Genomic DNA, 21,764 nt, shown 5'->3' with positions numbered 1-21,764 from the left:
TAGACTTTAAATCTATCTTAGAGAAAACATTGGCCCCATGAAGCTTGTCTGAAAGATCCCTACCCCCACTGCGCATCGAATTCGGGGGTGCTAGCAGCAAAAGTAGCACTTCTTGCGCAGGGCAGAGCCTCTCACTCGGGGCCTCACCGACGGATATCCGGCCAAGAGACTAATCCCTCGGTTCTTCCAAAACCGAACCCGATAAAAAACTTCCCTCACCCACAAAGCACGGGCGATTCCTCCAAGAAAATTTATTTTAACGTAGTCAAGAGCCTTAAATTTACCCATTGACATTCCAACCAAACTCACAGGTCACATGGCCAGGTCAAGGGAAGAACTTGCACTTGGATCATAGAGACCAACGCTTTTTTCCTCATCAAGAGGCACATCCGTTGATTCTTTTCCATAGAATAAGGATTATCTATAAGTTACTTCAACTATCCAAGGATTATCTGTAAGTTACTTCAACTATCCTAACATAACAAAATTGAGTCTTATTTTAGGGATCCATTAGTCCACCCTAACCCCATCCAATCCCATGGGTTAGCCAACCGCTCAACCACTGTATTGAGAGGATCCATTTAGAAATTTGGTTATGTTTTGCCCCGGGTACCGGGGAAGAAAGTTCCCAGGTCCCCCGGCACTTTAAGCAAAATTTAAGATAGTCACACCACTTACACACCCAATATGGAATTTAAGATAGTCACACCACTTACACACCCAATATGGAATTGCCTTTTTCACAGATTCAGCTGTCTTTAAAACAATCTTTTAATGAAACCATAATATCACTAATCATAATCCTCCAAAATATCTAGCTTGAATTCCAATTTCCAATCATTCCTTCATCAGTGTACCTATGGCATCATTTCCAATCATTCCTTCATCGGTGTACCTATGGCATCATTGGCAACTAGAATGCTCACCACCTGCTCACTCAGGGGCCTGTTCAATAGTTCCTAGCTCATAGTACCCGGAAATATAATCATATAAGAAAAATCCAAATGGACTCTCCGTTGAAGATTAACAAGATCAACCAATAGATCCATATAAAAAATCCATGGACTCATCCGTTGAGGACCAGCAAGGCCAATCAACCAGATCTATGCCCGTGTTCAGAAAACAACTCCAACTAATTGTTTCATTTTCTTCCTCAATGCACACATGGGTATCTTCGGTGACCTAGAGCCCGAGCACCGTATGGTCAGTACCCTCTAGGCTCCATCAGGTCACCTAGCTCTTCACTCATAGGCTGCTTCCTTGGTCTCTCATCCACCATATCGTAAGCTCACCATTTAAATCGAACCGAAGATGGTCAAGACCTCGGCCAACCTTGCCACGCGAGACATCCTCCATTGACTCTCCGTCTCAGCTGTTGCAACTTTTTCACTTAGGTCTCCACGACCTCATCATTCACAAGATGGTCAAAATGCTTCCCTAGCATTCTTGACATAAAACAGTCTTTTAAAGACAGGTTTCATAAATACAGTTTCTAACGAACTCTCATCTTTCCACATTGTCCACATCATTTCTCGTTATTCCACATTCTTCTACATTAATTCACATTGCTTATTCCACATCCAGTCATATCTATTCCCATCGTCCTTCATCCATTCTCATCCATTCTCATCCAATCACATCATATTACATCTCATCACATCTATCCACATCACATCACATCACGTCACATCCATCCTCATCACATCTCATCCATTCACATCTACCCAGATCCACATCACATCACATCACATCCATTCACATCTACCCAAATCCACATCATATCACATCACATCCATTCACATCACATCTCATCCATTCACATCTACCTAGATCCACATCACATCTATCCACATCGCATCTCATCCATTCACATCTACCTAGATCCACATCACATCACATTACATCTATCCACATCGCATTACATCTATCCACATCACATTACATCTATCCACATCGCATCTCATCCATTCACATCTACCCAGATCCACATCACATCTATCCACATCGCATCTCATCCATTCACATCTACCCAGATCCACATCACATCACATCTATCCACATCGCATCTCATCTATTCATATCTACCCAGATCCACATCACATCACATCACATCACATCCATCCATATTGTATCTCATCCACATATCATCATATCACATTCACATCCATTTACATCGTATCACATCCATTCACATCTCGTCTCACATCCATTCACATCTCATCACATCCACTCACATCTCATCACATCCATTCACATATCATCACATCCATTCACATCTCATCACATCCACTCACATATCATCACATCCACTCACATCTCATCACATCCATTCACATATCATCACATCTCATTCTCATCCATTCACATATCATCACATCTCATTCTCATCCATTTACATCACATCACATCCATTCACATATCATCACATCCATTCACATATCATCACATCCATTCATATATCATCACATCTCATTCTCATCCATTTACATCACATCTCATTCTCATCCATTTACATCACATCACATCCATTTACATCACATCACATCCATTCACATCTCATCACATCCATTCACATATGGTCACATCCATTCACATCTCATCACATCCATTCACATATTGTCACATCCATTCACATCTCATCACATCCATTCACATATCATCACATCTCATTCTCATCCATTTACATCACATCACATCCATTCACATATCATCACATCCGTTCACATATTGTCACATCCATTCACATCTCATCATATCCATTCACATGTCATCACATCCATTCACATCTCATCACATCCATTCACATATCATCACATCTCATTCTCATCCATTTACATCACATCACATCCATTCACATATCATCACATCTCATTCTCATCCATTTATATTACATCACATCCATTCACATCTCATCACGTCCATTCACATATCGTCACATCCATTCACATCACATCACATCTATTCATATCTCATCACATCCATTCACATATCGTCACATCCATTCACATCTCATCACATCCATTCACATATCATCACATCTCATTCTCATCCATATACATCACATCATGTCCATTCACATATCATCACATCTCATTCTCATCCATTTACATCCATTCACATATCATCACATCTCATTCTCATCCATTTACATCCATTCACATCCATTCACATATCATCACATCTCATTCTCATCTCATCCATTTACATCACATCACCATTCACATCCATTCACATATCATCACATCTTATTCTCATCTCATCCATTTACATCACATCACATCCATTCAGGTACGGTTACTCTACTTTCGATACTAATAGAACTTTTCTAAGTTTCTGTCAATTGCTTGGCTTAGTTAAAGGTAACTTTTTCTCGATCCCATCAAATCTAAGTATCAGAGTGTTGTTGAAGGTTTAAACAGGGAAAATAAACCTTATCAGAATTTTATAGTAAAAACTCAGAAAGAGCATCTAGGTATCGTGTTTTCATTCCTTAAGCTTCATTAATGAGGATTAAATCTAAACTTCCATCTTCTTATTGGATCCTTGATCCTCCCAGGGATTCCAGATTCCCTTTTCTGATTAAGAAATTATCCAAATTTTCTTGATGGATATTTTCACATTCTTTCTCAAATTTCTCAAATAAGATATATTCAATATTCTTCTTTTTGAATAAAAGATTCATGGGATTTACAGAAATCAGTTCTACCCATATTTCTCAATAAAAATAATAATACTCAAAATTTTACTTTTTATAAATACTCATATTTTGAATTATGCCAAAAAATCCTCTTTTAACATTTAATTGTTTGGATCTCGAATATCATGGGAATTCCTCTTTTTGCATAAAAATAAATTTATCAAAAATTACTCTTTTCTCTTAATTAAATATTTATACATAAAAAAGTATTCTTTCATGAATATGATGAAAATCATTCTTTTTGCATGCATAAGATCTCTAATCCTAGAATATGGTAGGAATTCCTCTTTTAGCATTATGCATAAAATAAGATATGTATTATTTTTTGAAAACTTTACCATATCTTCCCTCCTATTATTACTGATAATTCTCATTTTTTCTAAAAGAATAAAAGCTTATAATGAAAATATGATAGAAACTCTTCTTTTAAGCTTAAAATCAAACTACGTATATATATATCATAATTTTAACCATAATCATAAGCGTAATTATGATTATTCCCTTTGATTAGGCTAACTTAAACATTCATCTTTTCCCAATTTGTTGGGATAATCCTTTTCTCATTTAGAATGAGCTAAAGTAACTTTTTATCTACTCATAAACAATCTAAAAAGAAATAACCATATTTTTACTAACTCAAAATCATGAAAATATCAATTCTTATTCTCTAGAGCTCATTGAGCCTAGAGTTTAGATTTGAAATAAGAGACTATCATTGAGAAGCATCCTTTTTTCCAAAGATTTAGCCATAAAGATGACTACTCTTTTTAAGAGAGAGATTTACTTAAGGAAAGCATTAAAAATAAGCATAAAGATTAACTTAATTCTAATTAGACATTAAGAATCTTAGGGAAAGCTTGATTTGAATAAAAACCATCATTTTGAAAGCTTCTCAAGCTTAGGAGGGGTTGAGAAGAAGAAAGTCATTGAGATAATTGAAAAACCATAAAAATTAGTTTTATCTCCCAGTTTGGCTTGATTCTTAATTAGCAGTGAAGCCCCCAACCAATCAATTGGTCCACCAAGAGGAGAAGAGAAAACTTATCTCTTAATTTTTAACTAATAGACCTTGTACTCAGTCAACTCTTCATCTTATGTGAGCATTTACTCATTTTTGGGTACTATTTTCTTTTATTCTTTGGATTTCTCTCATCCCAACACTTAGATTAATCCAATTGGCCCATTGGAACCTTAATTGGACCATAATGTAATTTTTTTTGAAAATGTAGACCCTTAGGCTAAGGTCCCTTATACCATTTTCAATTAATTCCTAATGCACATTGGAAAGTTCATTTTGAACTTCTGTTTCAAGGGAATCCATTTTAGACACTAGGAAAATTTTTGTATCCAAAGATATCTCAATTTTTAATTCTCTCTCTCTCTAGGCCAAAACAGGGTAAAACAAGATCTTTCTTCCATTTCAGAGAGGGGATGATTACAAGAACAGAAGGGGAGGTTCTTACACCTTTACATCTGAAAAGCTGGAGGGAGGAATCTTACACTGTAAAGAAGCTTGTCGAGGCAAGGGATAGGGTACTTGTTCTTGAAAGTGACTTGATTTAGCCCCCGATAATCTATGCAGAGATGAAGAGTGCCGTTCTTCTTCTTTTGGAAAAGAACAGGTGCTCCCCAAGGAGAGCGACTAGGGTGTACAAATCCTTGCTCAATGAGTTGGCGAAGTTGCTCCTTGAGCTCGGTGGCTTTAGGGAGAGACATCTTATAGGGTCTTTTGGAGACAGGTTGAGCACGAGGAATTAGCTCGATCTCATGGTCAACTTCTCGAGGGGGTGGTAGTCCTGTAAGCTCATCAAGAAAGATATCAAAAAATTCTTGGAACCAAGAGGGTTTTGATGTTGAGCTTGACAAGGAAAACTTGTTGTCCCTTACATGCTCCCTTGAGAAGATGTTTTGCGACTACCCTAGACTTAGGTTTACCTGTCTTCCCTTGAACTAGGACTACTTGGTCGTGCTCATTTTTAAAAGTGATACTCCCCTGGTTACGGTGAATACTAGCATTGTTTGCGAGACTAACCAATCCATCCCAAGGATCCCATCATAAATGCCTAATGGCAGGACTCTAAAATGGCCATGAGATTGTTCACTACCCAATTCAAAATCAAGGTTTTCTACAGAGTGGTGAGATACTACTTCCTTTCCATTAGCTAGCTCTACAAACATTTTCCTAGTTGATTTTTAATCTAGGTTTAATTTTTGTAAACACCTTGGAGAAAGAAATGAATGGGTATTGCTGCAATCAATTAAAAGTTGGAATGGCTTACCATGATGAGCAACTAGGGTTTGAATAACACCGAATTGCTCATTTAGGACCTTGATGCTCTATTGCTGCATGGATGGTGGCACACTCTTCTTTGGCCATTTCCAAAGTTGGTTCTTCATTTATAACATAGGTGCGGGCAACTGTCCTACTGCAACCTCTACCATGTCCCCACTACCTCTTGCACCTTGGCGGATGGGGGTTCCATGACCCTGATTTGCTCTACCACTTTGAGGAAAAGATGTTGCAAGATTGGGGCAGTTGGCTTTAAAGTGTTTGAGCTCATTGCAATGGAAAACACACAAGGGTCTCCCTAGTAGTAGAAGTAATATATGTGCGGGGAACAAAGAGGTTGGTTGGCCGACCTCGACTGTAGTTGGGAGAATTTGGATGGGGCTTGTTATACCATGGCTTCCACCAGAGCTTTTCATCCCCCCAGTGAGGTGAAACCGTGCAAGCATGGATTGGTTCACAACTCTAGTACTAGCAGCTAAGAAGTAATCATCCATTGTTTCAATCCATACCTCGGCATCCTTCTCAATTTTTGAACCTTTCCCATTAAAGGAGGGAGGTTGCATCTGTTTGATTAGGAGCTTCTTCTCCTGTGTGTCTGTGTATAGCGCATTGGGGGGAGGAAACTAATCGTCCTGGCCATCATTCTGCAAGATCAAATTAAGGATCACAAGACTTATACTTTACAATACGCTCATGATATAAAAGTAAAATCTTAAAATCATTTTATTTCTCAATTCAAATATTTACAAGGACAAGATTGATTACAAGGATTTGAGACTAATGTATTTAGTCTTATTCATCATAAAAGAGACTTTTAGGCTTAACTAGGGCATAAGACTTGAGTGGTTCACATAGGTAAAATATGGGGGTTTCGTCGTGGTTTATAGGATACGAAAAATTGATGGTAGGGGAGGTAGACTATGGATTGTATTACGTTCCATAAAATGGCTACTCGTCCGGCGGGTAAGACTTGCATTACTTGGTCATACACCCAATGGTTTTGTGGTATATGGTTCCCTTCTATAGTCACATAACTGTTTGGTCTAGAGGTACCCATAAACTAGAATAAGCAAACCATCTTCAGCTTCTCAATCCAATGAACCCGCTTTGAATCGATGGTGAGATTCCCAATTTAGTTTGCTCGGATGGTGAGATTCCTAATTTAGTTTGCTCGGATGATAAAGTATCTCGGCCCCCACGATTCCAAAAATGGTCTCTTTCCCACCCTCTTTGGATATGAGAAGGGATGAGAGAGGGACAACTTCTCGTGTATTTGCATAATCGTATTGCGAAATTCAAAATTCGGGGAATGACAAGCTATCTCGAAGGTGCATTGGAAGACTAGGAAGTCTTCCTCCTCCTACAATCATTCATTCACCAATCAAGTTGTACTAGTAAGGTATTTTATAAAGCAACACCTAATTGAGGTAAAACATATACTTCAAAACAATCCTAAATAACAAATCCTAGGAACTAAAACTCTGCTCTGATACCAATTGTAAGGTGGTCCCCCAACCTAAAAGGTGGAATCCTTAAATAGTCTACTAAGTCTAAAAAATTTCCTATTCGTCGACACCTTGACTGTATAGAGATACAAGGATACGACTACTAGGTAAGATCATGCTTCTCCTGTGGGATAGAACTAGGTCATACCTGGTAGTCATATCCTCATATCTCTATACGGTTGAGGTGTCGACGAGACGAATAGGAATTTTTTTAAGACTTAGTAGACTATCTAAGGATTCCCCCTTTTAGGTTGGGGGACCTTAGTTAGGGCATAGGTGGGGGACAGTTTTATTATTGGCTTGGCATCTAATGCATTTTCCATTGCCAACTCCAAGTTCAATTGTTCTCGTATTGGTGGTATAAAAAACCTTATGCATGATAAGCTAAAGAAGAAATGACTTTTTACAAGGAGTATAGGGGGTCCAAATAGCTTTAAGTTTATCTCATAGAATCTTTCATTTAGCTCAACATGTAAGCCTTTCAAATCCTTATGTAGTTTATGAAAAGGTAAAAGAGGAGAATAATTTCCCCAAGTGAAGAAACTAGTTTCAATTTCAATTCTAGCATGTAAGACATGGATTTTATCTTGAGGTCATAGGGCTAGAGTGCCATGATTGAAAACATCATGTAGAGAAAGTATGTAGTCTTTCTTTAAGATTTCCACTGGAATCCAAGAATCGGTTTGGTTGTTAAAATGATTAGCCCAGCAATATGTTTTAAATTTGAAAGCATCCTTAAAGAAAGTATGTAGTCTTTCTTTAAGATTTCCACTGGAATCCAAGAATCGGTTTGGTTGTTAAAATGATTAGCCCAGCAATATGTTTTAAATTTGAAAGCATCCTTAAGATAGACACATGTCACACAAATAAAGTCTCATTTTCCAAACCGAATAAACCGATGGGATCCTAGGGTTTTCTATGGGAACGAAGATCTTTATACATACTTCTTCGGGTTGATCCGCCTCATCTTTAGCAACATTGAAACCATAAGATAGACACCCGCCTCATCTTTAGCAACATTGAAACCATAAGATAGACACCCGTCACATCTAAGTCCCATCCAACAAGTTAATCATTTGTTTTTAAGCTTGAAAGCATCCCAAAGCTAGATAGCTGTCACATTTAAGTCCCCTCTGCGAGTTAATAATTAGTCTTTAAGTTTGAAAGCATCCTAAGATAGACACCTTTCACATCGAAGTCTCATGTAGCAAAAAAATAGATAGAGTCTTGGAAATCACAATGGTGGAAAGTGAAACCTTGCCACCTAAAATGAGACTTGAAAAAAGAAAACCAATTATTTGAGATGGTCTTGGTGAGATAAGAACTCATAGGAAAATTTTAACTTGACTAAGTAAATTGCCACTTTAAGGGGCTTTTTCTAGTGAGTCATCTTGGTAAGTTTGAAATTTAGAAAATGTCACATAAAAAGAATACTCTAGTCCTCTCAAGGTCTTTGCAAAGAACAAATAATCCAGTGAGTCAAGTGGCCATGTTAGTGATATTCAATCCACCATCCTCTCTCAATCTATTAAAAATCCACATCCTAGAGGTCACTTTTTGAAGGCTTCCAATAGACTAGATATTGGACCGAGGATATGGAAAAGCACGAAAGTGTATCATGCAACATGCATATCTTTCCATATGCCAAACTTGGAATGTATCTTAGCCAAAGTCCAACTTCATCTTTATTTCATGGAAATGCTAATGCCCTATCTATTCCAAGAAATTTGAAAATAATTTCACACCCTTGTGCTGAAGGAGCGAAGCAAGAGGGCCTTTGATGAGAGTTTTTGATTAGTGTTTTTGCAGGGTTGATAATGGAGCCCGATCATTATGCAGAAGTTCACTAGCATCATTAGCAAATTGTTGGGGACACAAGGCCCCTTGGTTATTGAGCAGAGAGTGTGCCAAGGCGATCAGCCATGATGGCAAATAGGATTAAAGCTAAGGAACAACCTTATCTAATGGATCTAACCATTAATCGATACTCACTGGATGAAGCATGGACCCGAACCCCATGGTGTGGACACTAGAGAGAGAGAGAGAGAGAGAGAGAGAGAGAGAGAGAGAGAGAGAGAGCATGGTATGCATTGGAGAGGGATCGATCACTGGTGGGTAGAGTGTGGGCCCAACCCCATGGTGTGTACACTAGAAAGAAAGAAAGAAAAGATGTATTAAGCGTCTACTCAAGACCCAATGGGCCTATGAGACCAAAGTGATTCCATGGCATATCGCATCATGGAATGGAAAATAAAAGAGAGAGAGAGAGTCCTTTCTCGGAAAAGTGGCCTCCTTCCAAATACCTTCAAATGACAGTGCCTGCAGTTTGTTTGCTTCCTCTTCGGCTACTCTCTCTTTTAATCCACACGCACTTGTCACCCCGCACGTAAACGTACTCGTTCTATGGACCAGCAAAGGTAATTTTTGCTCTACTTAAAAACATAATAATTCTGATTATCTACAATCTGCATGCCATACTTGAATTCACACGTATGAGATCTCTGTGCTTCTGTGCAGTATAAAGCCACTTTGCACAAAAACAATGGTGGAAGCTCGTTGATTTAAATGCTCATGCTGTACTAGTTTGACAGGGAAGACATAACATGACAGTTATCGACCACACTGACATATCTACACTCAGACACACACACATCCACATGGACATGACATTGGTTGGCTGTTATGGAGAATGGGTATCCAAACATACCACGCATGCATGCTCCCCATTCCAAGTGCTTCCAGGCAAAAGGCAGGTACCTGAGTCCACAAGCAAAAGGGATAAAACAAGTATGCCATTGGAATGCCTTCCGACTGTCAAGAAAGGCTTCAGGTGCATGTGTTTCAATGCAGATAAAGCACCGACTTTTTTCACTCAAGAATATGCCACAAGATCAAGTGCAGAGGAGGTTGGTTTTGTGTGTGTGTGTGAGAGAGAGAGAGAGAGAGAGAGAGAGAGAGAGAGAGAGAGAGATTAAGTGTCTACTAAAGACCCAATGGGCATGTGAGACCAAAGTGATATAATAATGGTCATGGCATATCTCATAATATTTCACTTGGGTGATACAAAATTGTCCATGGAATCTCATCATGAAATACCAGGAACGTGGAACATGAGTGGAACATCAACCCCCAATAGATGGTATACTACTCTCCAAAATATCAAGCATGGGGTTAGAGAGAGAGAGAGAGAGAGAGAGAGAGAGAGAGAGAGAGAGAGGAATGTTACATTATTGGCTAGAGAGAGAGAGAGAGAGAGAGAGAGAGAGAGAGAGGGATGTTACATTATTGGCTCTCTATGGTCTATTGGGGACGCCCGTCCGACCATTGTGCCATGCTTGCAATTAGTATCGTGAGTGATGTCATATTAAATACTAAACTGTAAGTGCGATAGGCATATGTTTTGCGGGTCTATGCTATGTATGCTGTGATTGGGTGATGCCATGCTAGTGTTGTTGATATTGGTGTTTGATTGCCTCACCTAACCTGTTGACTTGTTGAGTATAGGTGATGAGTACGAGGATGCCGAATGAGTCGTCGTACCTGTGCGAGGGTCGAGAGAGAGAGTCTACTAAAGACCCAATAGGCTTATGAGACCAAAGTGATATAATAATGTCCATGGCATATCTCATCATGGAGCAGAAAATAAAATAGAAACAAATCAAAACTATCTCACTAGAGTGATACAAGACTGTCCATGGAAATCTCATCATGGAATACCGAAACATGAGAGGAGCATTAGTCTCCAATAGATGGTATATCACTCTCCAAAATATCAAGCATGTAGCTAGTGAGTATGGCCGAGACAGCTACGTCATGTGGAAAGGTAGCTGGATGGCAATGGAGCATGTTCTGGATCTGGAGCTAATATGAGGGGATCGTGGCCGACATCTAGGGGCGTTGGGCACGCTGGAATGTGGAGACTCGGTCCGAGATAACTTTCTCGTGTGAGATGGGTCTGTAGCAGTTGAAGGTGGGTCCATGGGATCCATTGTATGGGTGTTCTCCTCCTCCTGGATCCGGAAGAAGCTAGTGATGGTTGGCTGGTGAGAGAGGGGTCAGGGTGGTTGGGGCCGAAGCTCTCTCAAAAGAGCGTCCCTGTGTCTGTGGAGCTCAATGTCACTGTGCACAGTGTGTATCTACCGTGTGTTACATGCACACAAGACTAGCTTCGAGGTTTGGGGAAGCTTGGAGCTAGGCAGGCTGATTGGCGAGCTGAGTTAGGGATAGACCAACGGGCGGGTATCCAAGTATGGACGGGCGGGTGTCCAAGTGTGGACGTTCGATGACCGGCCAAGAGCCTATAAAAGAGTGGCCAAGGTTAGTCATTAGTTAGTTCATAGAGTCTCGCGTGTTTTTGTGAGAGCTCTATGGTCAGGAGCCTGGATCTAGTGCAGATGTGCACCTGCTTTATGCAGCCGAGGCCGGCAGCAATCTCGAGGCCCGCGAGGGCAGCTTCGTGGCGGTATGGGACGTCACGAGGTAGAGATTGGTCGGTACGTCCATCTAGTTAGCTCAGCTCGTGGCTCGGTGGGGACAACCAAGACTAGTGGGCTTGCCCACGGCTGTCAAGGTTGGGAGGTGAGTCAGGCCTGCACTCCCTTCACGTTTGTTTGGTTTGTTTTGCAGGTTTCGAGTCTTGTACCAGGAGCGTTCTACGAGGAGATCCTATGGGGATTTGACACCCAAGCAGGAAGAGCCTTAGGCAACGTTGGCCCGAGAAGTCAGTGATCTTGGAGAGTGGGCCAAATCCATCATGGAACAGACTGTGAAACCTTTCGTAGATCTCATATTATACTAGGCAGTGACATGTAATGCTCCTCAGTCTCAACGTCTGTGTAGCACAATTGGCTCTCCTCCTTGGGTCTTCGTATGAACTCCCCGGCTCTGAAGATGCACTCAGCTCTTCCTGTCTTCACTTTGAGGCGGTGGGATGAAACTTGTATCTGGCCAATCGCAATCCGTATGCCATGGGACATGTGAACACTTAGGTAACCCGGCTACTAGATAAATCCATCTTCAATGAGCCTAAAGAAGTGATCTCCGTAGAAGTGCATCTTCGGGAGCTCCGAAGGTGTGATCCATGTGCAGTGGGTGCAAAGGCGGAGAAGATCTAATCGGATAATCCAATTGGTGTCCTACTGAGAGAGCTGGAGAGAAGGGGAGCCCAAATTGTACTGAAGGGAGGCGGTCCGTGCGGAGCCCATATCCTGAGAACCAAGTAGAAACTCAAGTGTACCATACTCTAGGGTGGCCCTCGAGTGCTAGCTGTCTCGAGGACTCTAGGGCAAGCCTCAGGTAAGCATGGGAATCCATGTGGTTGATGTGATGGAGGTATATATTTGTTTGGAAGAGTGCATCCATTATCATGGTGTTGCAACGAACTTTGCTGTTGGCTGTAATTCATGCTCTTTCTACATGGAAACACTATTTGCTTGGGACTGATTTCACTGTGCAGACAGATCATCAGACCTTGCGTTACTTCCTCACGCAAACTAAGCTTTCAGAGAAGCATATGCGATGGGCCAACTTTTTGTCTATGTTCCACTTCCAGATTGTGCATGTGGAAGGCAAAAAGAATGTTGTGGCAGATGCTTTGTCACGCAAGCCACAGGTCTCAGCAGTTTCACTCGCTTATCATCATGAGCTTGATGAAATGAAAGAGCAGTATGCCCATGATGAGGACTTTGAAAGGTTGTATGATCAGATGTCTGAGGGTCAGCAGCATGAGCACTATACCTTTCAGAGATGGGTTTTTGTTGATGCATGGTAGACTGTGTGTTACCAGGCAATTGCGACTCAAGGTTATGATTGAAAGTCATGCTCCACCGTATGCAGGTCATAGAGGAATTGACGCCACGGTAAAAGCAGTGGAGACTTTCTTTTATTGGCCAATCTTGAGAAGAGATGTTGATGCCTTTGTTAGACAATGCATCGTATGTCAGAAGGTAAAGTTTGACCGTGGAAAGACACTAGGGTTCTTACAGTCTTTACCTATTCCAGATAGACCATGGGAGAGCATTGCCATGGATTTTATATTTGATCTTCCACGTACACAAACGGGGAATGATGGCATTTGGACTGTAATATGCAGGTTCAGTAAGCAGGCTCATTTCATTCCCATGCGTAAGACGATCAAAGTTGATCATATGGTGAAGTTGTTCATGGTGAACATCTTCAAGTATCATGGCTTGCCTACGTCTATCATTAGTGACCGTGATCCACGGATGACAAGTTTATTCTGGAGAGGATTGTTTGACAACATGGGTATAACTCTCAAGTTTTCATCTTCATGTCATCCACAAACAGATGGTCAATCGGAAGAGGCTAACTCTACAGTGTTAGATCTTCTTAAGTGTTATGTGTCAGAGCACAAGCAACAATGGGAAAAGTATCTTCCTTTGGTGGAGTTTGCATATAACAACACTGTCCATACCTCGACGGGCAAGGCGCCTTTTGAGATTGTGGAAGGAGGGAAGAAGGTACCACCTATTTTGCATACAAAGGATAAGATCTTTGAGGCTGATCAGTATGTGGAAAACATGGATGAAGCTTATCGGAGAGTTAAGTTGGCACTCCAGAAAACTCAGCAAAAGCAAAAGAAAGTCGCAGACCGTCACAGACGTGCATTAGAGTTTGCATTGGGAGATTGGGTTCTTTTGCGATTTGAAAAGGCTAGGCTCAATGTCATGGCCCTGTGAAAATGGAACAGCACAAGTGTGGGCATGGTGGTTGCTGAGTCAAAATATTGAATGATTCACATGGGGGGTGCTCGGACAGAGTTAATGATGTGTGGACATCCCTAGGTGTGAAGGGGGGAACTAGAACATTAGAATTCTAATGTTTCATTAAAAGTTGCCCCTAGGCCTTAGTGGCCCCTAGGGAACTTTAATAACTTTTAAAGTTGGGGCCCTAGGATTATTATGGGGAGGGGGGCACTCCACTTTTGGAGTGTAAGCTTCTCTCTCCTCTCTCTCTCTCTTCTTTTTGGGAAAAAAGAAACGTGGAGCATAGGTACTCTTGTTGGGAAGCGTGGAAAAGCTAGAGAAGAGCAAGTCGGCTGCTGCAGGTTTTCTGGCTGCTGTGTTCTCTGTGCAAACCAGCCGTACAGCCCTGTACGGACAGGCTGCAGGCAGCAGGTATTCTCTTCTGGAACAAGCTGCGCACAGTTTGCTGCGAGCTTATCTGCTGTATAGCAGGCGATTAACACAGGTGGCTGCTGGTCCTGGTACAGGCCGTACAGCACTGTACGACTGCCGTACAGCGTACGGACAGTTCAGGTACAACTGCGCTGGACAGTACAGCTGTTGGTGGCGCTGGACAGATCTGGTACAGGTTGGCTGCACAGGTACAGTCGTGTACAGATACTGGCTGCAGGCGGCATATGCAAGGACAGCTTCTGGCACGTGTTCCAAGGCAGTACAGACTGGTACAGTGCTGTTTTTCAGGACTGTACAGACAGGTACAGCACTGAGGTGGATACAAGGAGGAGGGTACAGACAAGTACATACACACGTGTGAAGCAGGATTGTGGAAACAAGTGCCTGCAAGTACAGATTGGTACCGTTACTTCCTCCAGTGCAGATACACGGGCTGATTTTGGTAAGCTCCGCATCTGTTCATCTATCTCTCTTTCTACTGCTATATGTCTGTGCAGATTTGAGCTATCTGGCCCCTTGTGAGAGGAGGGGTATGGCAGATTGACAAGGGTGGAGACAGAGGTTGAACAGTACATGTATGTATGAGCTGAGATGTTGAATCATGTGCACTGAGGTGGATACAAGGAGGAGGGTACAGACAAGTACATACACACGTGTGAAGCAGGGTTGTGGAAACAAGTGCCTGCAAAGTACAGATTGGTACTGTTACTTCCTCCAGTGCAGATCCACGGGCTGATTTTGGTAAGCTCCGCATCTGTTCATCTATCTCTCTTTCTACTGCTTTATGTCTGTTGCAGATTTGAGTTATCTAGCCCCTTGTGAGAGGAGGGGTATGGCAGATTGACAAGGGTGGAGACAGAGGTTGAACAGTACATGTATGTATGAGCTGAGATGTTGAATCATGTGCTTGAGTTATGCCAGATGTATGCTCATGGCTGCCCTGCTTAGTGGTCTTGGCTGATCAGAGGGAGGCACAGTGTGTTGCTTTGAGACACAGATCTGTGTGCGTGGATCCTCTGTGCTAAGAGGTATTGTGGGCTGTCAGATTGGACATACAGGTGTAATCTCTTGGCTGATTTTGGTTGTACTCAGCCTTTCATACTTTTGGAATTGAATAAAGAAATACCGCAAGGGGCGCCAAGCTTTGGGGCCAACAGGTGTCGCTTTGTTTTCAGATTTGGGCACTCTAGCCCCAATCTTTTCTGTTTTTCATATCTAGACTACAAGTGGACGGGTGACTGGTAGTCTACCGCACTCTGGTTTCTATCAGAGGCCGGTTTCAAGGTTCCGTTGCCGGGACCAATCATTAACTTTCTGAAGGGGGTGAGCTCGAAGAAAGCCATCGCTGAAAAATTCAGCAAACATGTCTTCGTGGCTGCCTCGAAGAAAGCCATCGCTGAAAAATTCAGCAAACATGTCTGATACAGAGGATGAGTACTTTTATCATGAAGAGGAAGAGCAAGAGACTTCTCCTGAGAGAGATGTATGTGAGGATATTCATGTAGGAGAATAGGCTGCAGATGTTGAGCCTTATGAGGATGTAACACAACCAGAGGATGTACATGGTAAAGAGGATGCTGATGCTCGGTTCAAAGATCGTTTGGCTAGTGTTATGGATGTATTTATGCAGCTCACACAGAGTGAGAGATTTGCTGAATTTATGAGATCCCGTACAGAGCCCGAGAAAAAGAAGAAGAAGGTTCGTTCTAAGAATCTTCCACAGGGTCATAGTGGTGCCATCCCACAGGAACCATCTTTGGCCAGTTTCCGAACATGCAGCATGCTTATGGTGCAAACTCTCAGAGTTCCTTCTATGGACAGCCACCTATTCCTCAGCAGAATATGCATCCAGGTTATTTTGGTGGTGGCTCGCTGTTCCAATCTATGACTGGGGGTTACCCTCCGGGAGGCATGGGTATGCAAGGGACTTTTGGAGCTAATTTTCAGCCTGGTATGCAGGGGAATATGTATGGTGGTATGCAGTCCGGTATGCAAGGAAAAATGTTTGGGGGCATGCAACCTGGAATGCAAGGCAATATGTTTGGTGGTATGCAGCCAGGTATGCATAACGGAATGTTTGGAAACATGGCTGGAATGTATGGTATGCCTGGTGTGGGAATGGGAAATGTTGACCCAATGATGGGCATGAATGTTGGGGGTAGCAATCTTGCGAAGCCACTTCCATATGATAATCTAACGCCTATGGGAAAGGCGAAGGATTATGTATGAGAGAAGAGAATTAGGGTTAGGTCATGTGGGAGACATACACAGAGAAGAACAAGGGAGAGAGAGAGAGAGAGAGTTGTGGGGATAAGTCAACTCACCAATAGCATGAGTGTGTGACTCCCCTATCACACATGTATATTGCACTAGTACACAGTGCACTTAGTACATTAAAAGTACTAAGTGTACTATGTACTATAACTTATGGGCTTGTACACACTATAAGGGTGGGCATAACGCCTTTACCCCAACAACCTCCCACTTAAAGGCAAAGTGCCCTTAAATGAAGGAAAAGAAAAATCAGCATGTACATGATAATATACAAGGCCATATCAAGGCTGAAACTGGCCTCATCCAATGCCCATCAAGTGTCTGCAATGAGTAAACCGCTCCGGAGGCAAACTCTTTGTCAACAGATCAGCCGGGTTGTCATCCGTATGAATCTTAACAAGCTGAATTTGCTTGTTCTCTATCACCTCTCTGATGAAGTGATACTTCACATCCACATGCTTCGTCTTTGCATGAAAGACAGGGTTCTTTGCCAACTGGATGGCACTCTGACTCTCACAATGCAACAATGGAATATCCCCTGTATAACCCAAATCAACCACTAACCGAGATAGCCATAATGCCTCCTTGCAAGCCTCTGTGGCTGCAATATACTCGGCCTCTGTAGTAGATAAGGCTGTGCACTTCTGCATCCTGGATATCCATGACACAGTACCTTCTGTGAATGTAAACACATAACCGGTAGTAGACTTCCGGTTATCTGGATGACCGGCATAATCCGAATCCGTGTAACCATGCACTAATGCATCCTGTTTGCCAAAACATATGCACATATCCTGTGTGTCCTTCATGTATCTCATGACACCTTTCACTGCTTCCCAATGCTTCTTGCCAGGGTTGGCCATGAGTGTGTGACTCGCCTATCACACATGTATATTGCACTAGTACACATAGTGCACTTAGTACATTAAAAGTACTAAGTGTACTATGTACTATAACTTATGGGCTTGTACACACTATAAGGGTGGGCATAACGCCTTTACCCCAACAACCTCCCACTTAAAGGCAAAGTGTCCTTAAATGAAGGAAAAGAAAAATCAGCATGTACATGATAATATACAAGGCCATATCAAGGCTGAAACTGGCCTCATCCAATGCCCATCAAGTGTCTGCAATGAGCAAACCGCTCCGGAGGCAAACTCTTTGTCAACAGATCAGCCGGGTTGTCATCCGTATGAATCTTAACAAGCTGAATTTGCTTGTTCTCTATCACCTCTCTGATGAAGTGATACTTCACATCCACATGCTTCGTCTTTGCATGAAAGACAGGGTTCTTTGCCAACTGGATGGCACTCTGACTGTCACAATGCAACAATGGAATATCCCCTGTATAACCCAAATCAACCACTAACCGAGATAGCCATAATGCCTCCTTGCAAGCCTCTGTGGCTGCAATATACTCGGCCTCTGTAGTAGATAAAGCTGTGCACTTCTGCATCCTGCATATCCATGACACAGCACCTCCTGTGAATGTAAACACATAACCGGTAGTAGACTTCCGGTTATCTGGATGACCGGCATAATCCGAATCCGTGTAACCATGCACTAATGCATCCTGTTTGCCAAAACATATGCACATATCCTGTGTGCCCTTCAGGTATCTCATGACACCTTTCAATGCTTCCCAATGCTTCTTGCCAGGGTTGGCCATGTATCTAGAAACCACTCCCACTGCAAATGCAATGTCCGGCCTAGTAGCAACCATGGCATACATGAGATTGCCACAAGCTGAAGCATACGGAATCTTGGCCATATCAGCCCTGTCTCACTATCCGACTGGGGGCTGTCCATAGCACTGAGTTTCACATATGGAGGCAAAGGAGTACTAGTCTTCTTCCCCCCATCCATATTGAACCTCTGCAAGACTTTGCCAATGTATTCCTTCTGAGACAAATACAACACATGCTGATTTCTGTCCCGAAGTATCCGCATACCCAAGATGTGATTTGCATCACCCAAATCCTTCATATCAAAGGTTTGATGCAGCCTCTGCTTCAAGGCATCCATCTCCTTACGAGATTTCCCGGCAATCAACATATCATCAACATACAAGATGAGGATCATTAGACTGCCATCCAAAGCTTTCTTGGTGTACAAGCAGTGATCTATGTCACTTCTCCTGAATTTCTGAGATTTCATGAATGTATCAAATTTATGATACCATTCTCTTGGTGCCTGTTTGAGCCCATAAAGACTCTTTTTCAGCTTGCATACAAGCTTCTCCTTTCCACTCACTGCATAACCCTCTGGCTGCTGCATATATATCTCCTCATGGAGATCACCGTGAAGAAAAGCAGTCTTCACATCCATCTGAATCAAGTCCAGATCATCATGCGCAACCAAAGCCAACACAGCTCTAAGTGTGGTCATTTTGACCACTGGAGAGAAGATCTCCTCAAAGTCCACACCATATTCCTGCTTGAAGCCCTTAGCCACTAACCTGGCTTTGTATCTTGGCTTTGCATCAGGTGCAACTTTGAGCCTGTATACCCACTTGCATGGCAAAACTTTCTTGCCTGCAGGCAAATGCACCAACTTCCAAGTTCCATTTTTATGCAGAGAATCCATCTCTGACTTCATGGCACGCTCCCAAAGAGCCTTATCTGCCCTCTGTAAAGCCTCCTTGTAACATGAGGGCTCCCCACAGTCAGTAAGCATCAAATAGTCAACCCCTGGAACAAACCTGTCTCAGGGGCTCTGGAGGGTCTTGTGGACCTCCGTACCCAATGACCATCATTTGCAGGTTGCTGTCCAGCCTGCATATCACCCATTGGTGGCTCCTGTTCCATGCCATAAGGCTGAAAAATCATGCCCGGTATCTCCTCTAACTGTGGTATATCCATAGGGATATCTTCTGCCATCTCTGGCTGTCCATTTGGACCATTTTCAGCACCATTTAAGGGCTGGTTTTCCTGCTGTAATGGCTGATTTACAGCCCTTTGTTGTTGTCCATGATGTCCATCATCATCAAAGATGACTCTGCCAGGCTCCTGTTGCCTTGCAGGCTCCTTATACATGCATGTTTCATCAAAAATGACATCATTGCTGCGTATGATCTTTCTATTCACGGGATCCCAAAGTCTATACCCCATTTCACCTCTGTCACCATATCCTAGGAATATGCATTTGTGAGACTTAGGATCAAGTTTGGTGCGCATTTCCCTGCGTATGTGCACGTACGCAACGCAACCAAACACTCTCAAGTGCTTGTATGACGGAGGCTTCCCTGTCCATACTTCCTCTGGCACTTTCCCACCAAGCCTCGTGTTAGGTGACCTGTTTATAAGGTGAACGGCTGTCATAACAGCTTCAGCCCAAAAACCATGAGGTAATGCAGCATGTGACAACATAGAACGGACCTTCTCCAGAATGGTCCTGTTCATCCTCTCTGCTGTTCCGTTTTGTGGAGGATCATAAGGAGTAGAGAGCTCCCTCTTGATGCCTTTAGCATCACAAAAGTCCTGAAACTGTTTGGACATATACTCTCCACCATTGTCGGAACGCAAAGCCTTCAGTGTTTTGCTAGTTTGATTCTCAACAAGAGCAACAAACTTCTCAAACACTGAGAATGTATCACTCTTCAAACGAAGAGGATAAACCCACACCTTGCGTGTGGCATCATCTATAAAAGACACAAAGTATTTTGCCCCTCCCAAAGAAAGCTGAGGCATCTCACATACATCTGTATGCATAAGCTCTAACTGAGCATCTTTCTGTCCAAGAGCTTTCTTGTGGGGGCACTGCAGTTGCCTGCCATATATACAATGCTCACAAAACTGAAAACTTGAAAACTTTAGAGAAGGCAAGTAACCCAAACGAGACAATTGCTCCATTCCCTTGACACTCATGTGTCCCAACCGACTATGCCACACAGAGATTTCCGGCAGCTCGGTTGCATTTACATTAGCATGGTGACAAACACCTGCATGCATAAAGTAAAGAGCATAAGCTGTGAGCCATCTGAAAACACAAGCCTCACATCACCTCTGCCAAGTATCTTGCATGCATGGTTATCACCCAAATAAACCACTCCTTCATTGCCAGCAGTATACCTTTGCTGCAATTTGCTGCAATTTTGCCCAAGTGTGCGATTTCTCACATCATACAGCATGTATGAGTGCTTGATTGCACAATTACATCAAAAGCCCCAAATTTCGACATCCAATTTCCTGCAAATTAATCCTGATTGTGACCAATTTCCTGCAAATTGATCCTGATTGTGACCAATGTCACCCAATTTTGCCAATTTTGCTCAAAATTGAGCAATTCGACACCTGTATCTGCTCAATTGATTACTGTACTTGCTCAATTGCAAATCCCAAAAAAAAATTTGAAGCAGAATACCTTGTAATTTTCTGATTTTTTCTCTGATCTGCAGGCTGATTTTTTAGTTGTTGCAGGAATCGTGATGCAGAGAGGGGGGGGCGCTTCTGATGCTGATGCTCGTCAGGCTTCTTTAGTCGTATTGAAACGGAGGAGGCGCCCGTGGCTAGTTGTGCAGAATAGGAGGTTGGGCAGACCAGCGTGGCTGTTGGGGAGGCGGATTGTTGACCAGTCGTACAGAGAGAGTCGGAGCAGCGTGGCTGTTGGAGAGGCGGACATGTCATAGTACAGCGGGCTACCGTGGCACGTCAGAAGGCGGCAGCTTTGTCTGCGAGGTCGATCTGAGAGGCGATCCGGTCGAGCTGGCCTTTGACGCTCATATCGATGAGGCGAGAGCCGTCCTTGCCGAAGCGGACGATGAAGCCGGCAATGATTCAACGGCCGCTGCCTTCGCCACGTTTGCACGGTTGACGCCCGCCTTGTGGACTTCGTTCGCCTAG

General features: G+C 42.6%; 1 protein-coding gene across 4 annotated transcripts in view; it reads left to right on the top strand.

Moving 5' to 3' along the window:
- The first annotated feature begins 9,670 nt into the window (after window positions 1–9,670).
- The window catches only part of LOC147627038 (Putative lysine decarboxylase family protein), a 33,582-nt gene continuing 21,488 nt past the window's right edge, over window positions 9,671–21,764 (top strand). For 3 of the 4 annotated variants that reach the window (XM_086815619.1, XM_086815620.1, XM_086815617.1), the window contains exons 1-2: window positions 9,673–9,909; window positions 10,010–10,398. In XM_086815619.1, the coding sequence (XP_086671745.1) occupies window positions 10,096–10,398 (303 nt within the window). In that variant the 5' untranslated portion in view covers window positions 9,673–9,909; window positions 10,010–10,095. Of the gene's footprint in view, window positions 9,910–10,009; window positions 10,399–21,764 lie in introns of all 4 variants that reach the window. The other variant, XM_086815621.1, reaches the window with a different exon arrangement.

The sequence above is a fragment of the Cibotium barometz genome, chromosome 21, assembly GCF_041138505.1.
Source record: "Cibotium barometz isolate CiBa-2024 chromosome 21, ASM4113850v1, whole genome shotgun sequence".
Taxonomy (NCBI): domain Eukaryota; kingdom Viridiplantae; phylum Streptophyta; class Polypodiopsida; order Cyatheales; family Cibotiaceae; genus Cibotium; species Cibotium barometz.
Note: the sequence above shows the minus strand (reverse complement) of the source record. Positions and strands in the feature narration are given on the sequence as shown.